The sequence below is a fragment of the Eulemur rufifrons genome, chromosome 1 (assembly GCF_041146395.1).
Source record: "Eulemur rufifrons isolate Redbay chromosome 1, OSU_ERuf_1, whole genome shotgun sequence".
In the NCBI taxonomy this organism is placed as follows: domain Eukaryota; kingdom Metazoa; phylum Chordata; class Mammalia; order Primates; family Lemuridae; genus Eulemur; species Eulemur rufifrons.
The window spans coordinates 101,096,549-101,121,495 of NC_090983.1; the positions used below are offsets into that span (position 1 = coordinate 101,096,549).

Consider the following 24,947-nt stretch of genomic DNA (forward strand, 5'->3'; position numbering starts at 1 on the left):
TATGTAATGTGTCTCTTTTTCCTCTAGCAATATTCTTTCCTCTGAAGTTTACTTTACCTGATATTAACAGAGCTACTGCTCATTTTATATAAATTAATTTTTGTATATATTTTTCATCCTTTTCCTTTCAATCTACCTATGCTATTGTATTCAAAGTGAGTTTCTTCTAGACAGCATACAGTTTGTGTTTTTTCATCCACTCTGCAATCTGTTTTTTTTGAGACAGAGTCTTACTCTGTTACCTGGGCTAGAGTGCCGTGGCGTCAGCCTAGCTCACAGCAACCTCAAACTCCTGGGCTCAAGCGATCCTTCTACCTCAGCCTCCCAAGTAGCTGGGACTACAGACGTATGCCTGGCTAATGTTTTCTATATATATTTTTAGTTACCCAGATCACTTCTTTCTATTTTTAGTAGAGACAGGGTCTCGCTCTTGCTCAGGCTGGTCTCGAACTCCTGACCTTGAGCGATCCTCCTGCCTCGGCCGCCCAGAATGCTAGGATTACAGGCGTGAGCCACCACGCCCAGCCTGCAATCAGTTTTTAATTGGTATATTTAGACTACATTTAAGGCAATTACTGATATGTTAAGGCTTAAGTCTGTCATGTTATTATTTGTTTTTTGTTCATGCAATAATTGTAGTATGGCTTAAATACTACCAGGCAAATCCCTAAATACTTTACTGCTACGAAATTCTTGTGGCATGAAGAGATGTTTAGCGGCCAATATCCTGCTTCCACTAAAGGTCAGCATTGTCTGACCTCTGGAAATCTCACCTTCTTTTCAAACCTCAAAGTATACTTGTGAGGAAGAATAGCTGGGAAGGACCACCACCTCTGTACTTCTAGAAATGAACTGTCAGCACCTTTACTCCTGCTCTTGGACACTAGACCCCATCCAAACTGGACTCATCTTGAGTCTTCAAGAGAACCCTCAGAGAAGTTTCCAAGTAGAATTTATGTAAGAGAATGGGAAATGTGGCCGGGCGCGGTGGCTCACGCCTGTAATCCTAGCACTCTGGGAGGCCGAGGCGGGTGGATCGCTCAAGGTCAGGAGTTCGAGAATAGCCTGAGCAAGAGCGAGACCCCGTCTCTACTAAAAATATAAAGAAATTATCTGGCCAACTAAAATATATATAGAAAAAAAATTAGCTGGGCATGGTGGCGCATGCCTGTAGTCCCAGCTACTTGGGAGGCTGAGGCAGTAGGATCGCTTAAGCCCAGGAGTTTGAGGTTGCTGTGAGCTAGGCTGACGCCATGGCACTCACTCTAGCCAGGGCAACAAAGCGAGACTCTGTCTCAAAAAAAAAAAAAAAAAAAAGAGAATGGGAAATGTGACCAATTCTCTGGAAACTCACAGTTCTCTGTGCATTTATTACAGTAAAGATTAACAACACATAAGGTCCATCAATAGAAATATTTGTAGAGTATTTCCAAAGTACTGTCAGCCATTTTCATTACATGTGCGTTTATTAAATGTTATTCTCAGGTTCAACAACAATAACAGAGCACTTATTAAGGGCTTACCCCTAGACCACTTCAAGAGCTTCATATATATTTTAAACAAAAGGTCTTTTGAAAAAATGCTTATGATACACATACATTTTAGCACCCTATAACCCCTTCGGACTGTGGCCTCTGTTAAACAGCAATCCAGCATGGCTTCCCCACAGCTGCTCGGGGGCCACGGAGGTCACCCTGTCAGCACTTGGGGAGACATCAGCACAGTGCATTTTACTAAAACCAAGGCTGTCACTTAACCATTACACTGGAATTCCAATAAGCGCATACAGCTTTCTGGGGCAAAGGATAATTTTCTAAGTTTAATACTCAACAGGATATTTCAGTTGTTAAACACTGAAGTCTTAAGATTTTACAATAAAAATTTATGTTTTTTTTTAAAACTAGAAAACTGTGATTCTGTATTTTTCTTCTATTGTAATTACAATATAGCCAAGTGTTACACCAATTTCATGCATTAACACTGGATGCTAAAAAAAATACTGGATGTTTCTGGGGAAACTAACCTTTGACCCGGACGTCACTGTACCTCTGAAAGTGGTGGTAAGCAGCTTTCCAGGGGTTCCGATAGTGACGGAGCAACGTAATGGGAGGTCTTGGACGCACAGGGACATACCTCACACCTTCCTCATCTATACAAAAGGGAAGAAGACATTAAATAACTTCTCACATATTTTCAACAACCCTCGAAGTTCAATTCCAGTAAGTGAGCTCTAAGTAAAACTGACTACGCAAAGGCCTCTGGGATGGACTCGTGACCGAGTGGGGAGAGCCAGGAGACCACAGTGGGCGTAAGTGATCATTACCAATATACTCCTTGGGAGGAGACTTGCGCTTTTCGGCCTTCACCAGGAGACTCTTGGCAGCGGACTTCTCGTCATCAGTGCTGTTCGTCTCCATCATGTCGCCTTCTTCTGTTGAGATCACGTGCTGCTGCTTTCGAGGCTTTTTCCTTGGGGAGGCACCCGGTGGGAGGTCACTTGTAGGCATAGACAGGTTGTTTGCCAGCAATGAGAGAGACGGTGACACAGTGTTGGTAGCCAGTGGAGGAACTGCTGTCATAGGAAAAGGAGCACAAACATCTGTAGGAACCCAAGCATAACGGAAAGCTTCACTTGATTTCTAGCAATGGCGATGACTGAGGAAAGAGCACAGACAGCTAACATTTACTGAGTCTTCCCATGTGCCTGGCACTGTGCTAAGCATTCTAATTGTGGCAGAGGCTGCCAACTGCCCCCTAACACTCCACACCTTTATCTTCCTTACTTCCAGGACCCTCATGTTGACATGGGACTCAGCTCAAAGAATGAATTTCCTAGCTTCCGTTATAGACATGGTCAGATGAGATGAAAGTAAAAGTGTTCTGTGGGACTTCTAGGAAGTTTCCTTAAAAGAAGGTGTAAAGAACGAAGAAAGCGACAGAGACAGAAACAAGGAGTGACTTTGTACTCCTTGTCTTCCTTTTGTTACCCTGGAACTCAGATGTGATGACTGGAGCTGCAGCAGCTATCCAGAATCGAGAGCATGAGTGCAATCCTAGGGGGCGCACAGAGAGGGAAAGAGCCTGGATCCTCCATGACTCTATGGAATACACATATCATCCCTGCACTGTATGCCTTAGGACTTGCTCCAAAGGAGATAATAAAATCTTACATGTTTAAGCCACTATTTAGGCCTTTAAACATAAATTCCTAGCAGGTAACCAATTAACTCATAATCTTAAAAATAATCTGAATAAGTAAGCATTATTATTTTCCAATTCACAGATGAGAAAATGTGGCACAAGTCACACAAGTACAAAGTGGCAGAGTTGGGAGTTGACAGAAGCAGTCTAGTTCAGAGCTTGTACTCTTAACTACCACAGCACTCTGCCTCCAGAAAAAAAGCTTTCATAGTGAGGAAGTAAATGCTTGTTTGTGCTTGTATGAATCACACATCTAGGGACTTAAAAATCACGTTCAAGGTTTACCTGAACTCCTATTTCCGCTCTGCAACATATCTGCCCCATCCTTTTCCTCCACCCGACTTCAGCTACCCACTCCCAGTAGTCATACCCCAAACTCCGCCGTTACCAGCAGCTGCAAACCACCTCACACCCACCCTCAATTTCTAGCATCCAACTAACTCTCCAGGCAAATCCAACGCTCTTTCCAGGTCACTCTCCTTAGAACCCAGCTTCCAGCACTCTTTAGGCCCATGAGAAACTAGTACCCACTCACCTGACCACGATCCCATCGTCACTCGTCCCTGTCTGTCCTCCCCTATTGCTGGTTGAAATTCTACAATCACTTTATTCATTTTCTTCCTTCACTGTCCCTTTTCTTGCTTCACTGCACTCACTTATCCAAAGCACAAGAGGTAAATCCAATTCTCCGACTAGTCTGTACCTACGCGGCTGAATGCAGCTAGCGACACACAGCAATGCTGACTGGCCGCACGTGGACAATCCTCCCTTGTCTGCTAAGGCTAGTCTCTTTCCAGATGATTACTTCACACCTTCTCCTCATGAGACCTTCAACGACTCCTCCACCATCCGTACTCTCAGCGGATGGCCTTGCTATCTACGTTAAAGACAGGCGCAATCACAAGAAAATGTCCATCAAGTCCCACCACCCCATCTTCCCACATGCATGTGACCCTGTAGTTTCCTTCTCTCTGTATTGGCAGCAAAGGTACACCCACCTACCCTCACCTCCTCAGACAACACTCCAGGAATTCACGTTGATTCTTCCAACTTTATTGGATCATTCCCATTAACAGACAAAACACTTTATTTGTTCCATCTTAAAAACTTCCTCTTGGCCAGGTGCAGTGGCTCATGCCTGTAATCCTAGCACTCTGGGAGGCCAGGGCGGGAGGATCATTTGAGCTCAGGAGTTCGAGACCACCCTGAGCAAGAGTGAGACCCCATCTCTACTAAAAATAGAAAGAAATTAGCTGGACAACTAAAAATACATAGAAGAAATCAGCCGGGCACGGTGGCGCATGCCTGTAGTCCCAGCTACTCGGGAGGATGAGGCAGGAGGATCGCTTGAACCTAGGAGTCTGAGGTTGCTGTGAGCTAGGCTGACACCACGGCACTCTAGCCCAGGAAACAGAGCGAGACTCTGTCTCAAAACAAAAAACAAAAAAACAATAAAAACCAAACTTCCTCTTGACATCATTTTCCTTCAGATATTACCTTCTTTTGTCTATCCCTTTAGAACAAACTCCTCAAAAGTGTGGTTAACATACAGTGTCTCTATTTCTCTCCCGGCTTTCTCTTGAACTCCCTTCTGATCACTCTCTGACCCCATCATTACACGAAAACTGCTCTTCTCAAGGTCTCTATGACCACTGTGTTGCCAAATCCAAAAGTCACTTAGTACTTACCTTCCTGCCCTTTCAACAGCATGTGACCCAGCTGATCACCCCTCCTCCCTAAAACAGTTCTGTCCTTGCCTTCCAGGACAGCACATACTCTAAGTTGTACACCTGCCACTATGGACCTGTGTCCAGTCTCCTTTGCTAGACTCCACCTCTTCTCCCACCTCACAATGGCACGGTGTCCTAGGGCTAGCTTGGGGGCTGCTTCTGTTTTTAATCTGCATTCATTCCCTACGTGATCTCATCCACTCATCCAGGCTCATGGCTTTAAACACAATTTACATATACACTGACAACTTCCAAATTTACACCTGTAACTTCATTTTCTATTCCAAAAGCCAGTCTGATAGATCCAACTACTCAATGTCTATATTTAGATGTCCAACAGACACCTCAAACTTACTGTGTCAAAAACTGAATTCCTAATCTCTCCCTATAAAATGTGCTCCTCCTGCAACCTTCCCTAACACAGCCAATGGTAATGCCATAGCTGCTAGGGGCTAAGGGCAAAAACCCTGGAGTAGCCCCGGATACTCTTAACTTACACTCAACATCTATTTTTAAAGAAATCCTTTTAGCTTTACCTTAAAAAATATATCCAGTACTCTACCACCTCGTACCACTTCCACTGCTACTATCCTGGCTGAGCCCCCAGTGTTTCCTGAAATCAACGCAAAAGCTGACAGACAAGTCTCCTTGATTCTATCCTTGCTCCCATAGTCTGTTCTCTACCCAGCAGCCAGTGTTCTGCTTCAATCCTAAGTGAGCTCAGGGCAGTCTGCTGAATCCCTCTATCAGCTCCCTGCCAACCCCAGCAAAGCCAGAGTCCTTACAATGACCCCCAGGCCCTGCTCAACCACGACTCTATTTCTCTGACCCTGTAGTCTACCATTCCCCCTCACTTACTTCTAAGTTCCAGTGACCTCTGGCTCTTTCCTATGTTTTGAGCCCACTGGGCATACTCCTATCTCGACTTTTGCACTTACTGCAAAAGTCTTGGCCTGGAATACTCTATTGCTAGATATACTCATGGCCAGCACTTCATCTCTTTAATGTCTCAACCAAAGGGCACCTACTCAGTGAGGCTTTCTCTTAAAACCCTCTTTACAATTTTGGCCTCAGCCCCAACTTTCCCTTATATTTTGTCCCCACTTTGTTTTTCTCCAGAGCACTTATCCCGTAAACATATATATAATTTATTTATCTTTTTATTGTTTGTCTCCCTCACTAGAATGTGGGATCTAAGAGGATGAAGGTGCACTTGTTTTGGCTGGGTGCAGTGGCTCACACCTGTAACCCTAGTACTTTCGGAGGCCAAGATGGGAGGAATGCCTGAGCTCAGGAGTTCAAGACCAGCCTGAGCAAGAGCGAGACCCCGTCTCTACTAAAAATAGAAAAAATTAGCCAGGCGTCGTGGTGTGCTACTTGGGAGGCTGAGGCAGGAGGATCACTTGAGCCCAGGAGTTTGAGGTTTCTGTGAGCTAGGCTGACACCACGGCACTCTAGCCCAGGTGACAGAGCGAGACTCTGTCTCCAAAAAAAAAGGAACCATTACAATCAACACATTTTTAAAACAAAACAAACCGACCAACAAAACGATGCACTTGTTTTCTACAAGGTTGTATTGTCAGTGCCCAGAACAAACCCTGGGATAGAGCCCACAGGCTGAGGCAGGATTACTGACAGCTTCCTAGCACAGAGCAGCAAGGAGAACTGTGCAAACAGTGAGCAGATGAACAGCTAACTTGCGCACATGCAATTTCTCCTTCTCAATTTATCCATGGCATCTTTGAAAAAAGGTGTCAAGACTAAGTATACCCATGGAAAGTTACGTCTTGACATAATAAATAGATAAATAAATAGCAGGTGTAAAAAACTATAAACACAGCACAAAATCACACCTCTTACTCAACATGCGACATGGGAAATACAGGCTTTCACTTCTGCACAGCCAAAGAAACAGTCCAGAGAATAAACAGACCACCTACAGAATGGGAAAAAATTTTTGCATACTACACATCAGATAAAGGACTGATAACAAGAATCTATTTAGAACTCAGGAAAATCAGCAAGAAAAAATCAAGCAACCCTATCAAAAAGTGGGCAAAGGACATGAATAGAAATTTTTCAAAAGAAGATATAAAAATGGCTAACAAACATATGAAAAAGTGTTCAACATCTCTAATCATCAGGGAAATGCAAATCAAAACCACAATGAGATATCACTTAACCCCAGTGAGAATGGCCTTTATCAAAAAAACCCAAAACAACACATGTTGGCGTGGGTGTGGAGAGACAGGAACACTAATACACTGCTGGTGGGACTGCAAACTAGTGCAACCTCTGTGGAAAGCATTATGGAGGTATCTTAAACAGATTCAAGTAGACCTGCCATTTGACCCAGCAATCCCATTACTGGGCATATACCCAAAGGAAAAAAGGTCATTCTGTAACAAAGGCACGTGTACCCAAATGTTTATAGCAGCACAATTCACAATAGCAAAGATGTGGAAACAACCCAAATGCCCATCAATACATGATTGGATTAGTAAACTGTGGTATATGTATACCATGGAATACTACTCAGCTATAAGGAATGATGAAGATACAACATCTCTATGGTTCTCCTGGAGAGAGTTGGAACCCATTATATTAAGTGAAGTATCCCAAGAATGGAAAAACAAGCATCACATGTACTCACCAGAAAATTGGTTTCCTTGATCATCACCTAAATACAAATCTGGAAACGACACCAATTGGACATTAGACTGAGGTGGGGGGTGGGGGAGGGGATGGGGGTATGCCTACACAATGAGTGCATTGCGCACCGTTTGGGGAGTGGTAACATTTGAAGGTGCTGACTCGGGAAAGGGGGGGTGGGGAAAAAAATATGAAACTATTGTTTTTAACTTGCACTGTTCACTTAATAATTTATCATGAATATTTCCCATATTATTTCATATCATTGTACAAGAAATAATGTATACATTATGAGGACATACTGTATCTAACAAGATATACTGTTAGACTCTTTGATTCTGTAAAATAAAATAAAAAAAAAAAAAAAAGAAAAAGAAAAAAAAAAAAAAAAGAAATACAGGCTTTCACACTGAAATGGCAGGTAATACCAGTGGGTAACTGGAGCACAAAATAACTTGATTTCCACTTTGGATTTGCCTATATTTCATAAATTTCATACACTGAATATGTTACTTGTATAGTCAGGAAAAGTAAGATTCCATAATAAATTATTAGAAAAAACAAAACCCAAACAAAATAACAAAAAAGGAAACCTACAGAGTGATTTGACTTTCACAAACTGGAAGTTTAGAGTTAAGATGAAGAGTGAAGGCCGGGCGCTGTGGCTCACGCCTGTAATCCTAGCACTCTGGGAGGCTGAGGCGGGAGGATCACTCGAGGTCAGGAGTTCGAGACCAGCCTGAGCAAGAGCGAGACCCCGTCCCTACTAAAAATAGAAAGAAATTATCTGGCCAACTAAAAATATATATAGAAAAAATCAGCCAGGCATGGTGGCACATGCCTGTAGTCCCAGCTACTTGGGAGGCTGAGGTGGGAGGATCACTTCAGCCCAGGAGTTTGATGCTGCTGTGAGCTAGGCTGACGCCACGGCATTCTGGCCCGGGCAGAGCGAGACTCTGTCTCAAAAAAAAAAAAAAAAAAAGATGAAGAGGGAAAAGGGGTAATGAACAGTTTAAAGATTTTACTAATCGCATATAAGTTTATCAGCAACATGAATCTTTTTTTTTTTTTTTTTTGAGACAGAGTCTCACTCTGTTGCCCAGGCTAGAGTGAGTGCCGTGGCGTCAGCCTAGCTCACAGCAACCTCAAACTCCTGGGCTCAAGCGATCCTCCTGTCTCAGCCTCCCGAGTAGCTAGGACTACAGGCATGCACCACCATGCCCGGCTAATTTTTTCTATATATATTTTTAGCTGTCCATATAATTTCTTTCTATTTTTAGTAGAGATGGGGTCTCGCTCTTGCTCAGAGCTGGTCTCGAACTCCTGAGCTCAAACAATCCGCCCACCTCGGCCTCCCAGAGAGCTAGGATTACAGGCGTGAGCCACCGTGCCCGGCCAGCAACATGAATCTTTATTGCATAACAAAGCAACAAAAATTGGCAGGGAATAAACTGCAAATAAATAGTACTTTGCTATCACCATATTGTGACCCATTTTACATGGTTGTATTTTCTTAATGAAGACAAGGAAGCTATATTGAAGGATATCTATGGGGAGATAGTCATCTTTTTCATGATTTTGGCCAGAAATTAAACTTAATTACCAAAGTACAGCAACATGGTTTTTGTTTTCACAGGGAGTTTATTTTTATTTTTTTGAGAAGGAAAGAGAAGTTTATTAATTAGCCAGCAAATGACGGGGTTGGCAGACTCCCATCTTAAAGTACCAAAATCCTTCACAAAGAGTTTAATGCTTTCGTCCATTTATTAAAAATTACTGAAATGCAACATCTAAAATGGGCATCAGGGAGTCTGGCTTCCTGGCAGAGGTCAGACAGGAGTCAGGAAGGACGACTCTCGAGCGGAGTTAGGAAAAGGGCAGCAGTGTCTGCCAATGCAGAGTGTTCTGGGAAGGAACTTACCAGAAACCGGCCTCATGATGTCCATTGGTTCTACTTCTTCTTTTACTTTAATCTCAGGTACAGGAGGACCCAAGACAGAGGAGAGACTGCCACCCACAGTGGCTGACGGTGGTGGTGCAGCTGCAATTGTGGTGATGGGTGGAGTGACGGGGACTGCTCCAGGAATGGTTGAGAGGGCAACGGCTGGCTGTGACGGGGGACTGGCTGCTGCAATCATGGTTGGAATGGCTGGTGGAGGCTGCTGGGCAGTTGGAGGGACAGCAATGGTAGGCTGATCGTTACTTTGACTGGATACAGTCTCCATAGACATAGTGACCGGAGGGGCCATAGACACGTGGATTTCGGGCTTGGGTTTGGCACTGCAACACAAAAGCAAACCACTTTAACAAATGAGAGAAAACTGCGTTAACCCGCTACATCTCAGATGAAGAGTATCTTTGCCCAATTATTTTTGTACAACACATAGCATAACTGACACTCTATTCCTTGATCTTAAAAGTTCAACATTAAGGTAACTTTTAAAGGAAATTCAGGTTTTTAAAACATTGTGTATGCCCTACCTGCATCAAGTTTTTATAAACAGTAATAAAATTAACTTAGAAAACAACATTTTAGGCCTGGGCGCAGTGGCTCACGCCTGTAATCCTAGCACTCTGTGAGGCCCAGGCGGGAGGATCACTTGAGCTTAGGAGTTTGAGACCCTGTCTCTACTAAAATAGAAATATTAGCCAGGCATCGTGGTATGTGCCTGTAGTTCCAGCTACTTGGGAGTTGAGGCAGGAGGATCGTTTGAGCCCAGGGGTTTGAGGTTGCTGTGAGCTATCACGATGCCATGGTACTCTATTCAGGGCAATGGAGTGAGACTCTGCCTCAAAAAAAAAAAAAAGGAAGAAAGAAAACATTTTATTTAAAGAGATCACTTAGTCACATCATTGTAGGACAACCAATTTTCATTACATTATGTACTTCTTCTCCTAGAATTCCTTAATACATGTGTTATCTTTAGAGGAGTTGTTGTTGGTTTTTAACTGTAGTTGAGAGGGGAGAGGGGTTGAAAGTTGAGGCAATCACTAATGGCCAATGATTTAATCCTGTAGTACCCAACACCTGAGGCTGAGGACCGGTACCAGTCCATGGCCTGTTAGGAACCAGGCTGCACAGCAGGAGGTGAGCGGTGGGCAAGCGAGCAAAGCTTCATGTGTATTTATAGCCGCTCCCCATCGCTGGCATCACCGCCTGAGCTCCGCCTCCTGTCAGATCGGGGGTGGCATTAGTCTCATAGGAGCGCGAACCCTACTGTAAACTGTGAGTGCGAGGGATCCAGGTTGCGGCTCCTCATGCAAACCTAATGCCTGATGATCTGAGGTGGAGCTGAGGCGGTGACGCTAGCCCTGGGGAGTGGCTGCAAATACAGATTATCACTAGCAGAGAGGTTTGACTGCACAATAAATGTAATATGCTTGAATCATCCAAAACCTTAACTCCCCCCAACCCTGGTCTGTGGAAAAATTTCTTCCATGAAACCAATCCTTGGTGCCAAAAAGGTGAGGGATCGCTGATTTATGCCTGCGTGATGAACTTCCATAAAACCCCGAAATGACTGGGTTCAGGAGCTTCCAGATAGCTGAACACATAAAGGTTCTTGGAGGGTGGCATGCCCAGACAGGGCACAGAAGCTCGGCGCCAATTCCTCTGTACCTTGCCCTAGGCATCTCTTCATCTGTAGCCTCTGCAATGTCCTGTAGTACAAGTCAAGTTGGGGGTCACGGAAATCCTGATTTACAGCCAGCCAGTCAGAAGCACAGAGAAAACCACCCGGGGCCGGGCGCGGTGGCTCACGCCTGTAATCCTAGCACTCTGGGAGGCCGAGGTGGGCAGATCGTTTGAGCTCAGGAGTTCGAGACCAGCCTGAGCAAGAGCGAGACTCCATCTCTACTAAAAATAGAAAGAAATTATATGGACAGCTAAAAATATATATAGAAAAAAAATTAGACGGGCATGGTGGTGCATGCCTGTAGTCCCAGCTACTCGGGAGGCTGAGACAGGAGGATCGCTTGAGCTCAGGAGTTTGAGGTTGCTGTGAGCTAGGCTGACGCCACGGCATTCACTCTAGCCTGAGCAACAGACTGAGACTCTGTCTCAAAAAAAAAAAAAAAAAAAAAAGAAAGAAAACCACCCGGGGCTTGTGACTGGCATCGGATGTTGGGGCATGTCTTGTGGGAACAAGCCCTCAGCCCATGAGATCTGACGCCATCTCCAAGTAGATAGTGTCAGGGTTGGAGTAGAGGACACTCAGCAGGTGTCTGATGCAGAACTGATTGGTTGGTTGCTGGTGGAGAGAATTTCTCACAGAATTCTTGGTGACCAGAGGTCACAGTTGTTTCTCTGTTGTTAAGTGAGAGAATAGAAAAACACTTTGGTTTTTACTCCTATAGTCTCAGACCAGCAATTGCGCACTTGGGATTTTTATCCTAGAAAAATAAAAATGTATGCCTACCAAGAATGCTGTATACAAATGTCCATAGCAACTGTATCTGCAACAGCCCCAAACTAGAAACAACCCCAGCATAACATCGATAAACAAATGGATATATTCTGGCACATCCATACTAACCAACCAAAAAAGAACAAATTGTTGATACACACTATAACTTGGGTGGATCTCAAAAGTGCTGAGTTAGGTCAATATAATTAGATTATTGTATATCAAATATATCATGCATATGCAGTTTTTTATGTATATGATTCCGTTTATATCAAACTCAAAATGACAAAATTATAGTGATGGAAAACAGCTAAGTGGAAAAGGGTTAGGGCTGGGGAAAGGGTGTGATTTATAAATGAGGGCTTGTCTTGTTCTTTATTCTGATTATGGTAATAGCTACACAAATCTATACGTGTGATAAAATTTCGAAATATTATACATCCTCCTCTATCTCAAAAAGTACATATAAAAACCAGTGACATTGGCCAGGCGCGGTGGCTCACGCCTGTAATCCTAGCACTCTGGGAGGCCGAGGCGGGTGGATCGCTCAAGGTCAGGAGTTCGAGACCAGCCTGAGCAAGAGTGAGACCCCGTCTCTATTAAAAATAGAAAGAAATTATATGGACAACTAAAATATATATATACAAAAAATTAGCTGGGCATGGTGGCGCATGCCTGTAGTCCCAGCTACTCGGGAGGCTGAGGCAGTAGGATTGCTTGAGCCCAGGAGTTTGAGGTTGCTGTGAGCTAGACTGACGCCACGGCACTCACTCTAGCCCAGGCAACAGAGTGAGACTCTGTCTCAAAAAAAAAAAAAAAAAAAAACAACCAGTGACATCCTAATAAGGTCTGTAGTTAAGTAAGTAGTATTGAACCAATGTCAATTTTTTTCTTTTTGAAAATGTACTAGAGTTATACAAGATGTAATCACTAGGTAACAAAGTTAGGGTACATGTAAATTCTTTGTATTTTTTATTTTTTATTTTTTTGAGACAGAGTCTCACTCTGTTGCCCGGGCTAGAGTGAGTATCGTGGCGTTAGCCTAGCTCACAGCAACCTTGGAACTCCTGGGCTTAAGTAATCCTTCTGCCTCAGCCTCCCAAGTAGCTGGGACTACAGGCATGTGCCACCATGCCCAGCTAATTTTTTCTACATATTTTTTTAGTTGTCCAGCTAATTTCTTTCTATTTTTAGTAGAGACGGGGTCTCACTCTTGCTCAGGCTGGTCTCGAACTCCTGAGCTCAAACGATCCACCCGCCTTGGCCTCCCAGAGTGCTAGGATTACAGGTGTGAGCCACCGCACCTGGCTTCTTTGTATTATTTTTGCAACTTCTTGTTAGTCTTAAATTATTTCAAAATAAATATTTAAAAAATAGTGGTCAGTGGGATAAGTATTTTTCTGGGATTAAAGAAAAAATAAACAGTCAATTAAGGCCGGGCGTGGTGGCTGATGCCTGTAATCCTAGCATTCTGGGAGGCTGAGGTGGGAGAATTGCTTGAACTCAGGAATGTGAAACCCATTTCTACTAAAAACAGAAAAATCAGCCGGGCATGATGGTGTGAGCCTTAGTCCCAGCTGAGGCAAGAGGATTGCTTGAGGTCACGAGTTTGAGGTTGCAGTGAGCTATATCATATGATGATGCCACTGCACTGTGCCCAGGGCAATAGAGACTCTGTCTCAAAAAACAAACACACAAAACAATAGAGACATCAGCAAAAATGTGGGAGTAAGAGTCTCTGAAAATACTCTCCTCCGTAACAGGAATGACAATCAAAAAACTAGCACACACACACAAAAAAGGCAGAATCAATTTCTTCAGAACTCCAGAAGTAAAAAAAAAAAAAAAAAAAAAAACAAAAAAAAAACGCTTTCAGTAATCTGGCAAAATTATTCAAGAAAACTGGCTGAATCTAGGCAAGAACAGCAAATTTCATGGTGCTTTAATTTGCTCCATTTCTATTCCTCTAGCTTGGCAGAGGCTTTCAAGCCACCAGTCCACGTTCACAGTGAAAACCAGCAGCCTGAGCGAGCAGAGGGGCTGGAGCCCTTTTCGAACCCTCATCCGCAGGACATTGTCATTACACGACTCATCTGGTTGTAGCCTGGAAGAACCCACAGGCAAGACTGTCTTTATTTGCCCTGACTTGGAGTCTGTCTAGTGTAAACACTGTTTTCCCCAAGGTGTATTTGTTGAAAAAAATTAGAGGTAACTGACGAACAGCTGACTGAGAATATTGTAGTGGTTGGGGCAAACAGCAGGCTTCCCAAAAAGCTACAAAGAAAGGCAGAGGAAGGAAATATCCACAGGGGCTTTGAAAGCTCTGGCACATTTCTGACAACCCAGAAACGACATATACCCTAGGACTGTACGCATGCCCAGGGCTGTGTACGTGGCCAGGCAAGAACCAAGAAGGCCCTAAGCTCTAACCTTTGGCTGACCTTGAGGCTCTACATAAGTAGAAAGTGAAGGATAAGGCAGAGTTGTGAACTGCCTGCCAGAGCATTTTTTTTCTTTTAATTTTTCTTTCTCCTATTTATTATTTTTTATTTCCCTCCTCCAATCTGAAGGAAGAGAGCACCCCAAGACACAAACAGAGGCCCTTGGCAAATGCAAGGAGATTTACTGGCTCTAGGCATTTGAAGAAATCTCTGTTGATTCATTAGTTTTTTTTTTTTTAAAGCAAGGAAAACTTTATTCAGGGCTGTTGTAATTGGGGAGTGAGAATGAATTTAACTCTACTGAAACAAAAGGTGGAATGATTTTTAAACATGGGGTGTGTTAAAAAAGTACTGGAGTATATTAAGGGGAAGGTTATTCAGTGTGCTTAGGCCATCTGTGTTTGCTAACTGCCCCTCACTGAAGTTAGGCTCCTACCCTCTCTCAGAGACCAGGAGACAGGCACTCTAGCTTTCTTTCTTTTTCCTTTCATTTCTTATTTAAATATTTATTTAGTTATTTTTTGGAGACAGAGTCTTGCTCTGTTGCCTGGGCTAGAGTGCCGCGGCATCAGTCTAGCTCACAGCAACCTCAAACTCCTAACCTCAAGGGATCTTCCCGCCTTGGCCTCCCAGAGTGCTAGGATTACAGGCGTGAGCCACCACGCCTGACCTAAATATGTAGGTATATATGTATGTATGTATTTATTTTTAATTAATTTTTTAAATTTCAGAATATTACAGGGAGTTGACCATTAAGTTAACCCAAAAGAGAATTCAATGGTCATATGAGACAAAGACGCAGATTGGACAAAATTACTTCACAAAATTACTTCACAAAATTCACTCAACTAACAATACAACAAGTGGCAGCAAGAACAAACCCTGGGGAGGGTGGGAAATGGGTGGGGAACCTGCAGCCTTCTGATTTCGAGATTGGTCTTTTTTAAGCACCAAAAGAGGCAAGGAAAACTTCACCTTTCTCTGCTACACCCCCCTTAATAAAAGGATTTGTTCTGTAAAGTTTGGATTCAGTCAAAAGGCTGCACTGAAGGATCCAGAAAGCCACATGTGGCCCCAAGGCTGTTGGTTCTCCACCCCTTACTCTCAGCAAATTGAGAATATCAATTAAAAGGCAGAAATTATAAAAAGGTCCAAACAGAAATTTTGTAGTTCAAAAGTATAAATGCTAAAAGGGGGGGGGGGAAACACCAGAAGGGCTGAGCTGCATATTCGAGCAGGCATAACAAAGAATCAGTGACCTTGAAGATGTGTCAATGGAGAGGATTCTGTCTCAGAAACAAAAACAAAACTGTGAGGAAAAATAAACAGAGCCTCAGAGACAGGTAGGATACCCTTAAGCATACCAATATTCACATAAGTGGAATTCCAGAAGGAAAGGATAGAGAGAAATGGGTAGAAAGAACATTAGAAGAAATAATGGCAGCAAATGCCACCAATTTGATGAAAAACATTAACCCACATACCCCAAAATTTAATGAACTCCACATAGGGTACTAAAAAGAAATCCACACATAGAGACATCATAATTAAATTGCCAAAATGTAGATGGATATTTAAAAGTGAAATTCTGTGATTTAATAGTGTCAAAAAGATAAAATAAGGCAAAATATTAAAACAGTTAAATCTATTTGATTAGCATTATTTTCTCTAATTCTCTACATTTACAGATTTTCATATTAAGTTAAAAAGAGAAGACTTGAAGATATCACGTAAAAAGAAAAAATATGGGACAAAGAAATGGTAGATGGGAGAGAAAAGATTAAAAAATTGAAAGTCATTCCAAAGTTTATCTGACAAATTGGAGAAACCCCACAAAAAAGGGATGAGATGGAAATTGAGTAGTATGGAACAAATTATAAAAAAAATACTATATCAAGACTTCCCTGTACTGACCAGGAGTTTTTAGATCAAAAAGCCCACTGAGTATCCAGCACATTAAAAAAAAGATGAACCCAAATTTTACTGTGAAATTTCTGACCATTGGGAACAAAGATCATTAAAGCTTTCAGAAAGAAACTTTAGAAATCAGGATTCAAAATGATATCAGGCTTTTCAAGAGCAACAACAAAATGTAGAAGACAACAGAGTAATACCTTAGTATTTCTAAGGAACAACGATATCCAACCTAAAATTTTTCTGCCATTTTATAATTTGTTTATTTTATTTTATTTTATTTTTTTTGAGACAGAGTCTCACTCTGTTGCCCAGGCTAGCGTGAGTGCCGTGGCGTCAGCCTAGCTCACAGCAACCTCAAACTCCTGGGCTCGAGCAATCCTACTGCCTCAGCCTCCCGAGTAGCTGGGACTACAGGCATGCGCCACCATGCCCGGCTAATTTTTTCTATATATATATTTAGCTGTCTGTATAATTTCTTTCTATTTTTTAGTAGAGATGGGGTCTCGCTCTTGCTCAGGCTGGTCTCGAACTCCTGAGCTCAAACGATCCGCCCACCTCGGCCTCCCAGAGTGCTAGGATTACAGGCGTGAGCCACCACGCCTGGCCTATTTTCATTTTTTTAAGGGACAAGGCCTCACTCTGTCACCCAAGCCGAGTACAATGGCATGATCATAGCCTCAAACTACTGGGCTCAAGTGATCCTCTGAACTCAGCCTCCCAAGCAGCTGGGACTACAGGTGCACGCCACTATGCCTGGATAATTTAAAAATTATTTTTGTAGAGATGGGGTCTCACCATGTTGCTCAGGCTGATCTCCAACTACTGGGTTCAAGCAATTCTCCTGCCTATGCCTCCCAAAGTGCTGGGATTATAGGCATGAGCCGCTGCACTCAGCCTTACTTGTGCTTTTGTACTGTTTATCTTGATTGCATTTCTGCTAATCTGTTTTCTAGACCATTAATTTTTGCTTTTATATTTATTATTTCCATTTATTCCTTTATTTTTTGTTCTCTTTTTTAGCCTGAAAATTAATTTTCAATATTTTTTAATTGACATAAAAATATTTAAGGCTATGAATTTTCTTCTGAATACTGCTTTAGTTGCAGTCCACTGATACTGACATGTAATGCTTTCATTACAGCATGTTTTAGATATATTGCGATTTTCATTTATACTTTCTTTTTGACTGTTGTTTCAGAGCATTTAACAATGGGTAAATAGGGCTTTCCGTTTTCTGCTTTCATTACTACTTCTAGTTTGACTACATTGAGATCAGAAATTATTTTCTGGGATTTGTTTAGATTTTCCTTGTGCATAAAAACAAATTACCCGTATACATGTTCCCTGGGCACCAGAGAAGGTGTAATTAATGCACTGAATTTAATAATATTAAGTCTACCTTAATATTATTTAGATTTATTATATCCTTATTTATTTGTTGTCTATTTGAACTGATGTGGCCTGAAACTGAATTAAACCTATTTTGCTCCGAATCTGTTCTTTTAAACGCTCCTTGTACTTCTCGTAAATTCTGCTTTATGAATCTTGATGTTAGATTATTGGGCTACACAGATATTCTTAACTGTTAAATCTTTGTTGTAAATTAGATTTTTCAGCATTATAAAGTGCCACTTGTGCTTTGTTTTTAAGCTGAGTTCTACCTTTTCTGATAATAAGGATTTCAATTTGTCTTTGCTTGATATATCTTTTCGAAAAATATTTAAGTAATTTAAGTCCTCGGATGGCATTATCTTTTTTGAGTGGTATTTTTTTATTGGTTACCATGGGATTACAATTAACATCCTAAATTTATTTCAATCTAGTTTAAATTGATACAAAATTAGCTTCAATAACACACAAAAATGAAAGGATGGAAAAAGATATTCATGCAAACAGTAACCAAAAGAAAGTCAGGGGAGGGGTCTATATCTACATCAGGTGAAACAGACTTTAAATCAAAAACTGTTACAAGACAAAAGACATTATATATTGATAAAAGATTCATCAAAGCTGGGCGCGGTGGCTCACGCCTGTAATCCTAGCACTCTGGGAGGCCGAGGTGGGCGGATCGTTTGAGCTCAGGAGTTCGAGACCAGCCTGACCAAGAGCGAGACCCCACCTCTACTAAAAATAGAAAGAAATTATATGGACAGCTAAAAATATATATAGAAAAATTAGCCGGGCATGGTGGCGCATGCCTGTAGTCCCAGCTACTCGGGAAGCTTAGGCAGGAGGATCGCTTGAGCTCAGGAGTTTGAGGCTGCTGTGAGCTAGGCTGACGCCATGGTACTCTAGCCTGGGCAACAGAGTGAGACTCTGTCTCAAAAAAAAAAGATTCATCAAAAGGTAATGAGGACAGAGAAATGGAGAGTTACTAATCAAAGTGTATAAAGTTTCACTTAAGCCAGATGAAGAAGTGCTAGATTTGCTAGACAATGTTGTACCTATCTATAATCAACACTACCGAAATGTACACTGAAATTTCTTTTTAAGAGGGTAGATCTCACATTAAGTGTTCTTACCACAATAAAGAAAAAAAGATATAGCAATTATAAACCTTTACATTTCAAGGAACAGAGCACCAGAATATATGAAGTAAACACTGACAGAATTAAAGGGACAAACAGATAGTCCTACAAGAATAGTAAGAGACTTCAATACCCCAGTTTTAATATGGATAATACATCCAGACAGGTCAGCAAAGAGAGGATTTGAACACTAAACCAACTAGACCTAACAGACATGTATGGAAACACTCCACCCAATAACAGCAAAATGTACATTCTTCTCAAGTGCACATGGATCATTTTCTAGGGTAGATCATATGTTTAGTCAAAATTCAAATTTCAATAAATTTAGAAAGACTGAAATCACACAAAGTATCTTCTCCAACTACAGTGGAATGGAGCTAAAAATCAATAAAAGAAGGAAAACTGGAAAATTCACAACGACATGTGAGACTTCTTCCCTGGGTCAGATGATGGCTTTTGAATATGTGAAGAATAGCACCTTAAATTTTTGGCTTCTTAACAATTTAACAGCTACAGACAAGACAATACTTTTAAGTTTAAGCTGTATGATTAACATTTTCTTCATCACTTTCTTAAATCTAGACCAGGGGTTGAAAAACTATATCCCAGTCTAACATGTGTTTTGCAAATAAAGTTTTTTTGGAACATAGCCACACCTGCTTGTGTACAACACGTGTTGCCTAGGGCTCTTTCCTGCTAGAACAGCACAGTCGAATACTCATGACAGAGACCCACAAAACTGAAAATAATTTACTACCTGGACCTTTACTGAAAAAGTTTTCCAACCTCTGCTTACATGATCAGTAAAACAGTTAATGAAGCACTAAGACAATTTCTGTGGAATAAATGCTCTGACCAAGACCACTTTCAAGCTGCCAATGCTACATCGCTAAGTGTGGAGTTGGGAAGGGAGAAGTAGCACATCATTATACATTATTTCCACGATAATAATAATAACATGCACTACAATAATTAGGAAATGACTTTAAGTATTTACTTTGTTTTAATACAATTTGAGTTTATAGACAGTAATGTAATTTTTTTAAATGGCTATATTTAATGACTGGCTCATAGAATTCCTGATAATCTAACAGTCTACTCTTGTGAGTCAGTACAAGTTCAGGTTTAGCATGCCACACCACCATTACTTCACACAGGCGGTCCATGGGTTACAGACATGTTCCTGAGAACATCTGTAGGTTGGATTTGTATGTAATTGGATTCCTGATGAACAGCACATATATGGTAATAAGAATAATTAAAACAACACTATAATGGCTCACACGTGGTAATAGTAATACAGTGTAATACTGTAATAAAAATTCTCCTGTACTGTATAAGTTACTATTGCGCTCTTTCTTTTAATGCAAAGAAACAGAACATAAAAACAAATTCATACAAAAAGTTTAGAACAAGAGATAGGAGAATTTTCGAAAAAACATTAAAGGTTAACACACTTAATGTTGCATCAAGGTCTTGCCTACAAGGCATTTTTGAGGCAGGAAGCCAGCTGACGGCAATGGGAAGGTGACGGCGGGGACGGTGCCAGAGAGGACGGAGCGGGTGCTGAGGGTCAGGGTCCGACTCTGGTGCTGGAGGAGGGGAGCTCACCACTGAAGTCGGTTTCTTGAAACAGTTGTCTAGGGTTGTGTGCACAGCCTTTTTATTTTTCTCAACATAAGTAGCCTTGTAGCAGTTGACATTCTACCTGCATGGTAAACCTCTGTAAACCGCTCAGTGTTACAGTCTTGCCCCTCAAACTCAGCAAATTCTGCTTCAATGAGACCAAAGGCTTCAGCTACTTCTTTTGTTTAAACTTTTTTCTTGGCTCTGGATCTTCTGATTCTTAGTGTTCTTGTGTTTCTATCAGCGGCTTCTCTAAGTATGAGCTAGTGTAAAGCTGCGCCAACAAACCACTTACACCACGCGGGTTTGTTTACAAGTGTGGCCTAGTTCCTGAATCATTAATTTAATTGTTTAATTATAAGTTATCCTTATGGGGGACTTGGGGGCCCGTTTGAAAGTACGGAATGCTGTTGTCTGTAACTCAGAGACTGCCTGTATTTCATTTCAACTTTCCTCAATTACTTTGTTTTAGGCATGCCTCTCTATACAATGAAGAGTTAGGTTTTGCTTTGTAATTCAATCTGGAAAAAGGTTTATTTCAACAGGTGAGTTAAGGCCTGTATTAGTTTGCTAGGGCTGCCATAACAAAGTATCACAAACAGTGTGGCTTAAACAACAGAAGTTTATTGTCTCACAGTTCTGGAAGCTAGCAGTCTGAGATCAAGGGGTCAGCAGGGCTGATTCTGAGGGCAGTGAAGAAGAAACTATCCCATACCTCTCCCAGCTTCTGGTGGTGTGCTGGCAATCTTTGGTGTTCCTTCCCACCACCCCAACCCCTGCCTTCATGCTCACATAGCATTTATGTGTCTGTGTCCTAATTGTCCCTTTTTATAAGAATGCCGATCATATTGAATTGGGGGCCCACCCTACTCCAGTATGACCTGATCTTAACTAATTATATCTGCAGTGGCCCCCAATTCCAAATAAGGTCACATTGTGAGGTACTGGGGGTTAAGACTTCAACATACAAACTCGGGGGGAACACAATTCAACCTATAACAAAGCCATTTACATGTTGTGATATGACACGGTTCATCTCACTTTTACAACAGTACGTCCTGTATGGTTTTTCATCTTTGTTTCTCTTTTTATTTTGTTCACTTTTTCATTTCTATCCTCTATGACCTATGCCGTTTTATGTAGATTTAATTTTGCCTTCATTCTGTGGTGTCTTCCAGCTCTTTACTAAGCTCTTTCAACTCGTGTCATCTCTTTATGTTTTACCATTTACTTTGGGAGTCTCTGCATTTCATTTGTGTTTTCCTTCATAAAGGTAGTTATTTCATTAAGATATTTAAACTCATGGGGGAATATTTTGTTATAAATTTCATCTGTCCCCTGTCAACATTTTTTATGGTCAGTGTTCTTAGTGAACAAATTATTTTGTTGTTCTTTTCCTATGTTTTCATTTTAGTTATCTTCATATCAATCCTTTTATTATTACTTATCAGTAAATGGAGTTGGGCTATTCCTAAAAATGTCATTTTCCTGAGATTTCTTTTACTTGGGTTTGCGAGTGTGGGAGCCTGCTCTTCCAGGTAGTTATTTCCTCACAATCCAAATGCTCTTTTCTTTCAGGTGCCACAAAAACAGAGTGACTGGCCGGGCGCGGTGGCTCACGCCTGTAATCCTAGCACTCTGGGAGGCCGAGGCGGGTGGATCATTTGAGCTCAGGAGTTCAAGACCAGCCTGAGCAAGAGCAGGACCCCATCTCTACTAAAAATAGAAAGAAATTGTATGGACAGCTAAAAAAAAAATAAATATACATATATATAGAAAAATTAGCTGGGCATGGTGGCACATGCCTGTAGTTCCAGCTACTCGGGAGGCTGAGGCAGGAGGATCACTTAAGCCCAGGAGTTTGAGGTTGCTGTGAGCTAGGCTGATGCCACGGCACTCTAGTCCCAGCAACAGAGTAAGACTCTGTCTCAAAAAAAAAAAAAAAAAAAAAAAACCCAAAACAAAACAGAGTGACTATGCATAAGGCCAGTCTGGGTGCCTGTGTGGGGCTCTACTTTCCCAACGTCTGTGAATCATACTAACTCCAAGAAGGATTCTACAAATAGCTGCTGCTCACTCCAGTTTCCATACCTGCTTTGCTCACAAGGATGGACTTTTGTACTTTGTGGCGTGCTCGTCCCCTTCGGGCCTAATGCTTTAAAACCAAGTCCAGGCCGGGCACGGTGGCTCACCCCTGTAATCCTAGCACTCTGGGAGGCCAAGACGGGTGGATCGCTCGAGGTCAGGAGTTCAAAACCAGCCTGAGCAAGAGTGAGACTCCAGTCTCTACTAAAAATAGAAAGAAATTATCTGGCCAACTAAAAATATACATAGAAAAAATTAGCTGGGATGGTGGCGCATGCCTGTAGTCCCAGCTACTTGGGAGGCTGGGGCAGTAGGATTGCTTAAGCCTAGGAGTTTGAGATTGCTGTGAGCTAGGCTGACGCCACGGCACTCACTCTAGCCCGGGCAACAGAATGAGACTCTGTCTCCAAAAAAAAGAAAAAAAAAATCCAAGTCCATGTTACTTTTTGAAAAAAGAAAAAAACAGATTTTAAACAATGAAAAAGAATGCATTACATTTTGAAAACTTAATTTCTAGTGTTGGCCAAGAATGTGGAGAGAATGAGAACCCATATTTCATGAGGATATAAACAGGTACAGTGATGAGAAACCAGAATTTAAACTGCACATTTACTCTGATCCAGTAATACTATTTCCAGAAACATATCCCAAAGAAATGACTGCAAAGCGGCTCAATGATACAGAAACAACGAGTCACTGCAGTTTTATTACAGTGATAAATGAAAAGAACCTGAGTGTTCATTAGCGGAGGACTAATTACATGGCACCAACACACCTAGGAACATCACATAGTATAGGAACAGAGTGCCCATTTTTTTGTTTTTCATTTTCTTCATCTCTAAAGATGCTAAATCCTAAGGCATGGTCCTTACACCACTTCTATTCTCTGTTTATACTCCCCTCCATTCTCATGGCTTTAAAGAACACGCAACTGGGAGAAGAAACTTCTGAGCCCTGCTGAGGCTTTGCAAAGCCTTTCAGGCTCCTACAGCCTGGCCACAAACTGCCTTGCTCCTCCCCCATCTCAGTGGTGGTGTAGATCAATAACTCTCCTGGGAGCCATAGGGTTCCTCCTAAAGCTTGGGGTACTTAAGTCCTCTATCTGGGGGACCAGAGTCTACCATGGACACATAAAAACATCCTGGCAGCTGGCTCTATCATGCAAACATCAACCAGTGACAGGGAGAACAACAATATAGCTCATCATAGCACCTTCCAACTCAAGCAAACAGGGTGTGGCTGATTCATGCCCACAAATGCCACCCACCACCACTGAGAGTAAGCTGGGGGATCTGACTCATTATACGTTGTTGGGAAGAGGTGAAGACAGCAGGTCAGAGGTAACCCGAGAGGTATACCAAACATGCTAGAACACCCCAAAGGCAACTCAGGACCAGCACTCTCCCTGGCACACTCAGGGATCAATCTTCGGGCATCTGGAGACAGGCCCATAAGTCAGGCCCTAGCACCCCCCAGTCTCTACCGAGAGGCCAGATGCAAGGGAATCGACGAAAGAACCCCAGAAACATGAAAAATCAGAGTGAAAGGACAGCCCCCCCAAAGAAAACAATAAGTCCTCACCAATGGATACCAACCAAAATGAAAAGACTGAAATGACAGATGAAGAATTCCAAATATGGATTATAAGGAAGCTCAATGAAATACAAGAGAAAATAGAAACCCAACACAAAGAAACCACACAAACAATGCAGGAAATGAATGAAAAATTTACAAAGGAAATTGAATTATTAAAAAAAAATCAAACAGAACTGGAAATGAAAAATTCATTCAAGAAAATACAAAACACCATGGAAAGCCTTAAGAATAGGCTGAATCAGGCATAAGAAAGAATTTCAGAGCTTGAAGACAATACCTTTGAGTTAAGTCAGTCAGAGAGAAAGATCTGAGAAATAAGAGGAACACGTAAAATCTACAAGAAATATGGGATTATGTGAAGAGGCCTAACATGTGAATCATAGGCATCCCTGAGGGCAAAGAAGCAAATACACAAGGGTTGGAAAACCTGTTTGAGGGAATAATTGAGGAAAATTTCCCTGGCCTTGCTAGAAATCTAAATATCCAGAAACAAGAAGCTCAAAGGACCCCTGGGAGATTCGTCACAAAGAGGCAATCATCATGACACACAGTCACCAGACTGGCCAAGTAAACATGAGAGTCATAAGGTGAACGCAGCAGGTAACTTACAAAGGAAAACCCATCAGACTAACTGCAGACTTCTCAACTGAGACCTTACAAGCCAGAAGGGACTGGAACCCCATTCTTATTTTTTTCCAAACAGAATAATGCCCAGCCTAGAATTTTGTACCCTGCAAAGCCAAGTTTCTTATATGAGGGAGA

At 41.9% G+C, this 24,947-nt stretch overlaps 1 protein-coding gene across 5 annotated transcripts in view; it reads right to left on the reverse strand.

Moving 5' to 3' along the window:
- SAP130 (Sin3A associated protein 130) overlaps nucleotides 1-24,947 on the reverse strand; it is an 89,534-nt gene that overhangs the window by 10,514 nt on the left and 54,073 nt on the right. For all 5 annotated transcript variants that reach the window (XM_069473888.1, XM_069473905.1, XM_069473879.1 and 2 more), the window contains 3 exons: nucleotides 9,505-9,863; nucleotides 2,324-2,572; nucleotides 2,024-2,149 (listed from right to left, as the gene is read on the reverse strand). In XM_069473888.1, the coding sequence (XP_069329989.1) occupies nucleotides 2,024-2,149; nucleotides 2,324-2,572; nucleotides 9,505-9,863 (734 nt within the window). The remainder of the gene's footprint in view (nucleotides 1-2,023; nucleotides 2,150-2,323; nucleotides 2,573-9,504; nucleotides 9,864-24,947) is intronic.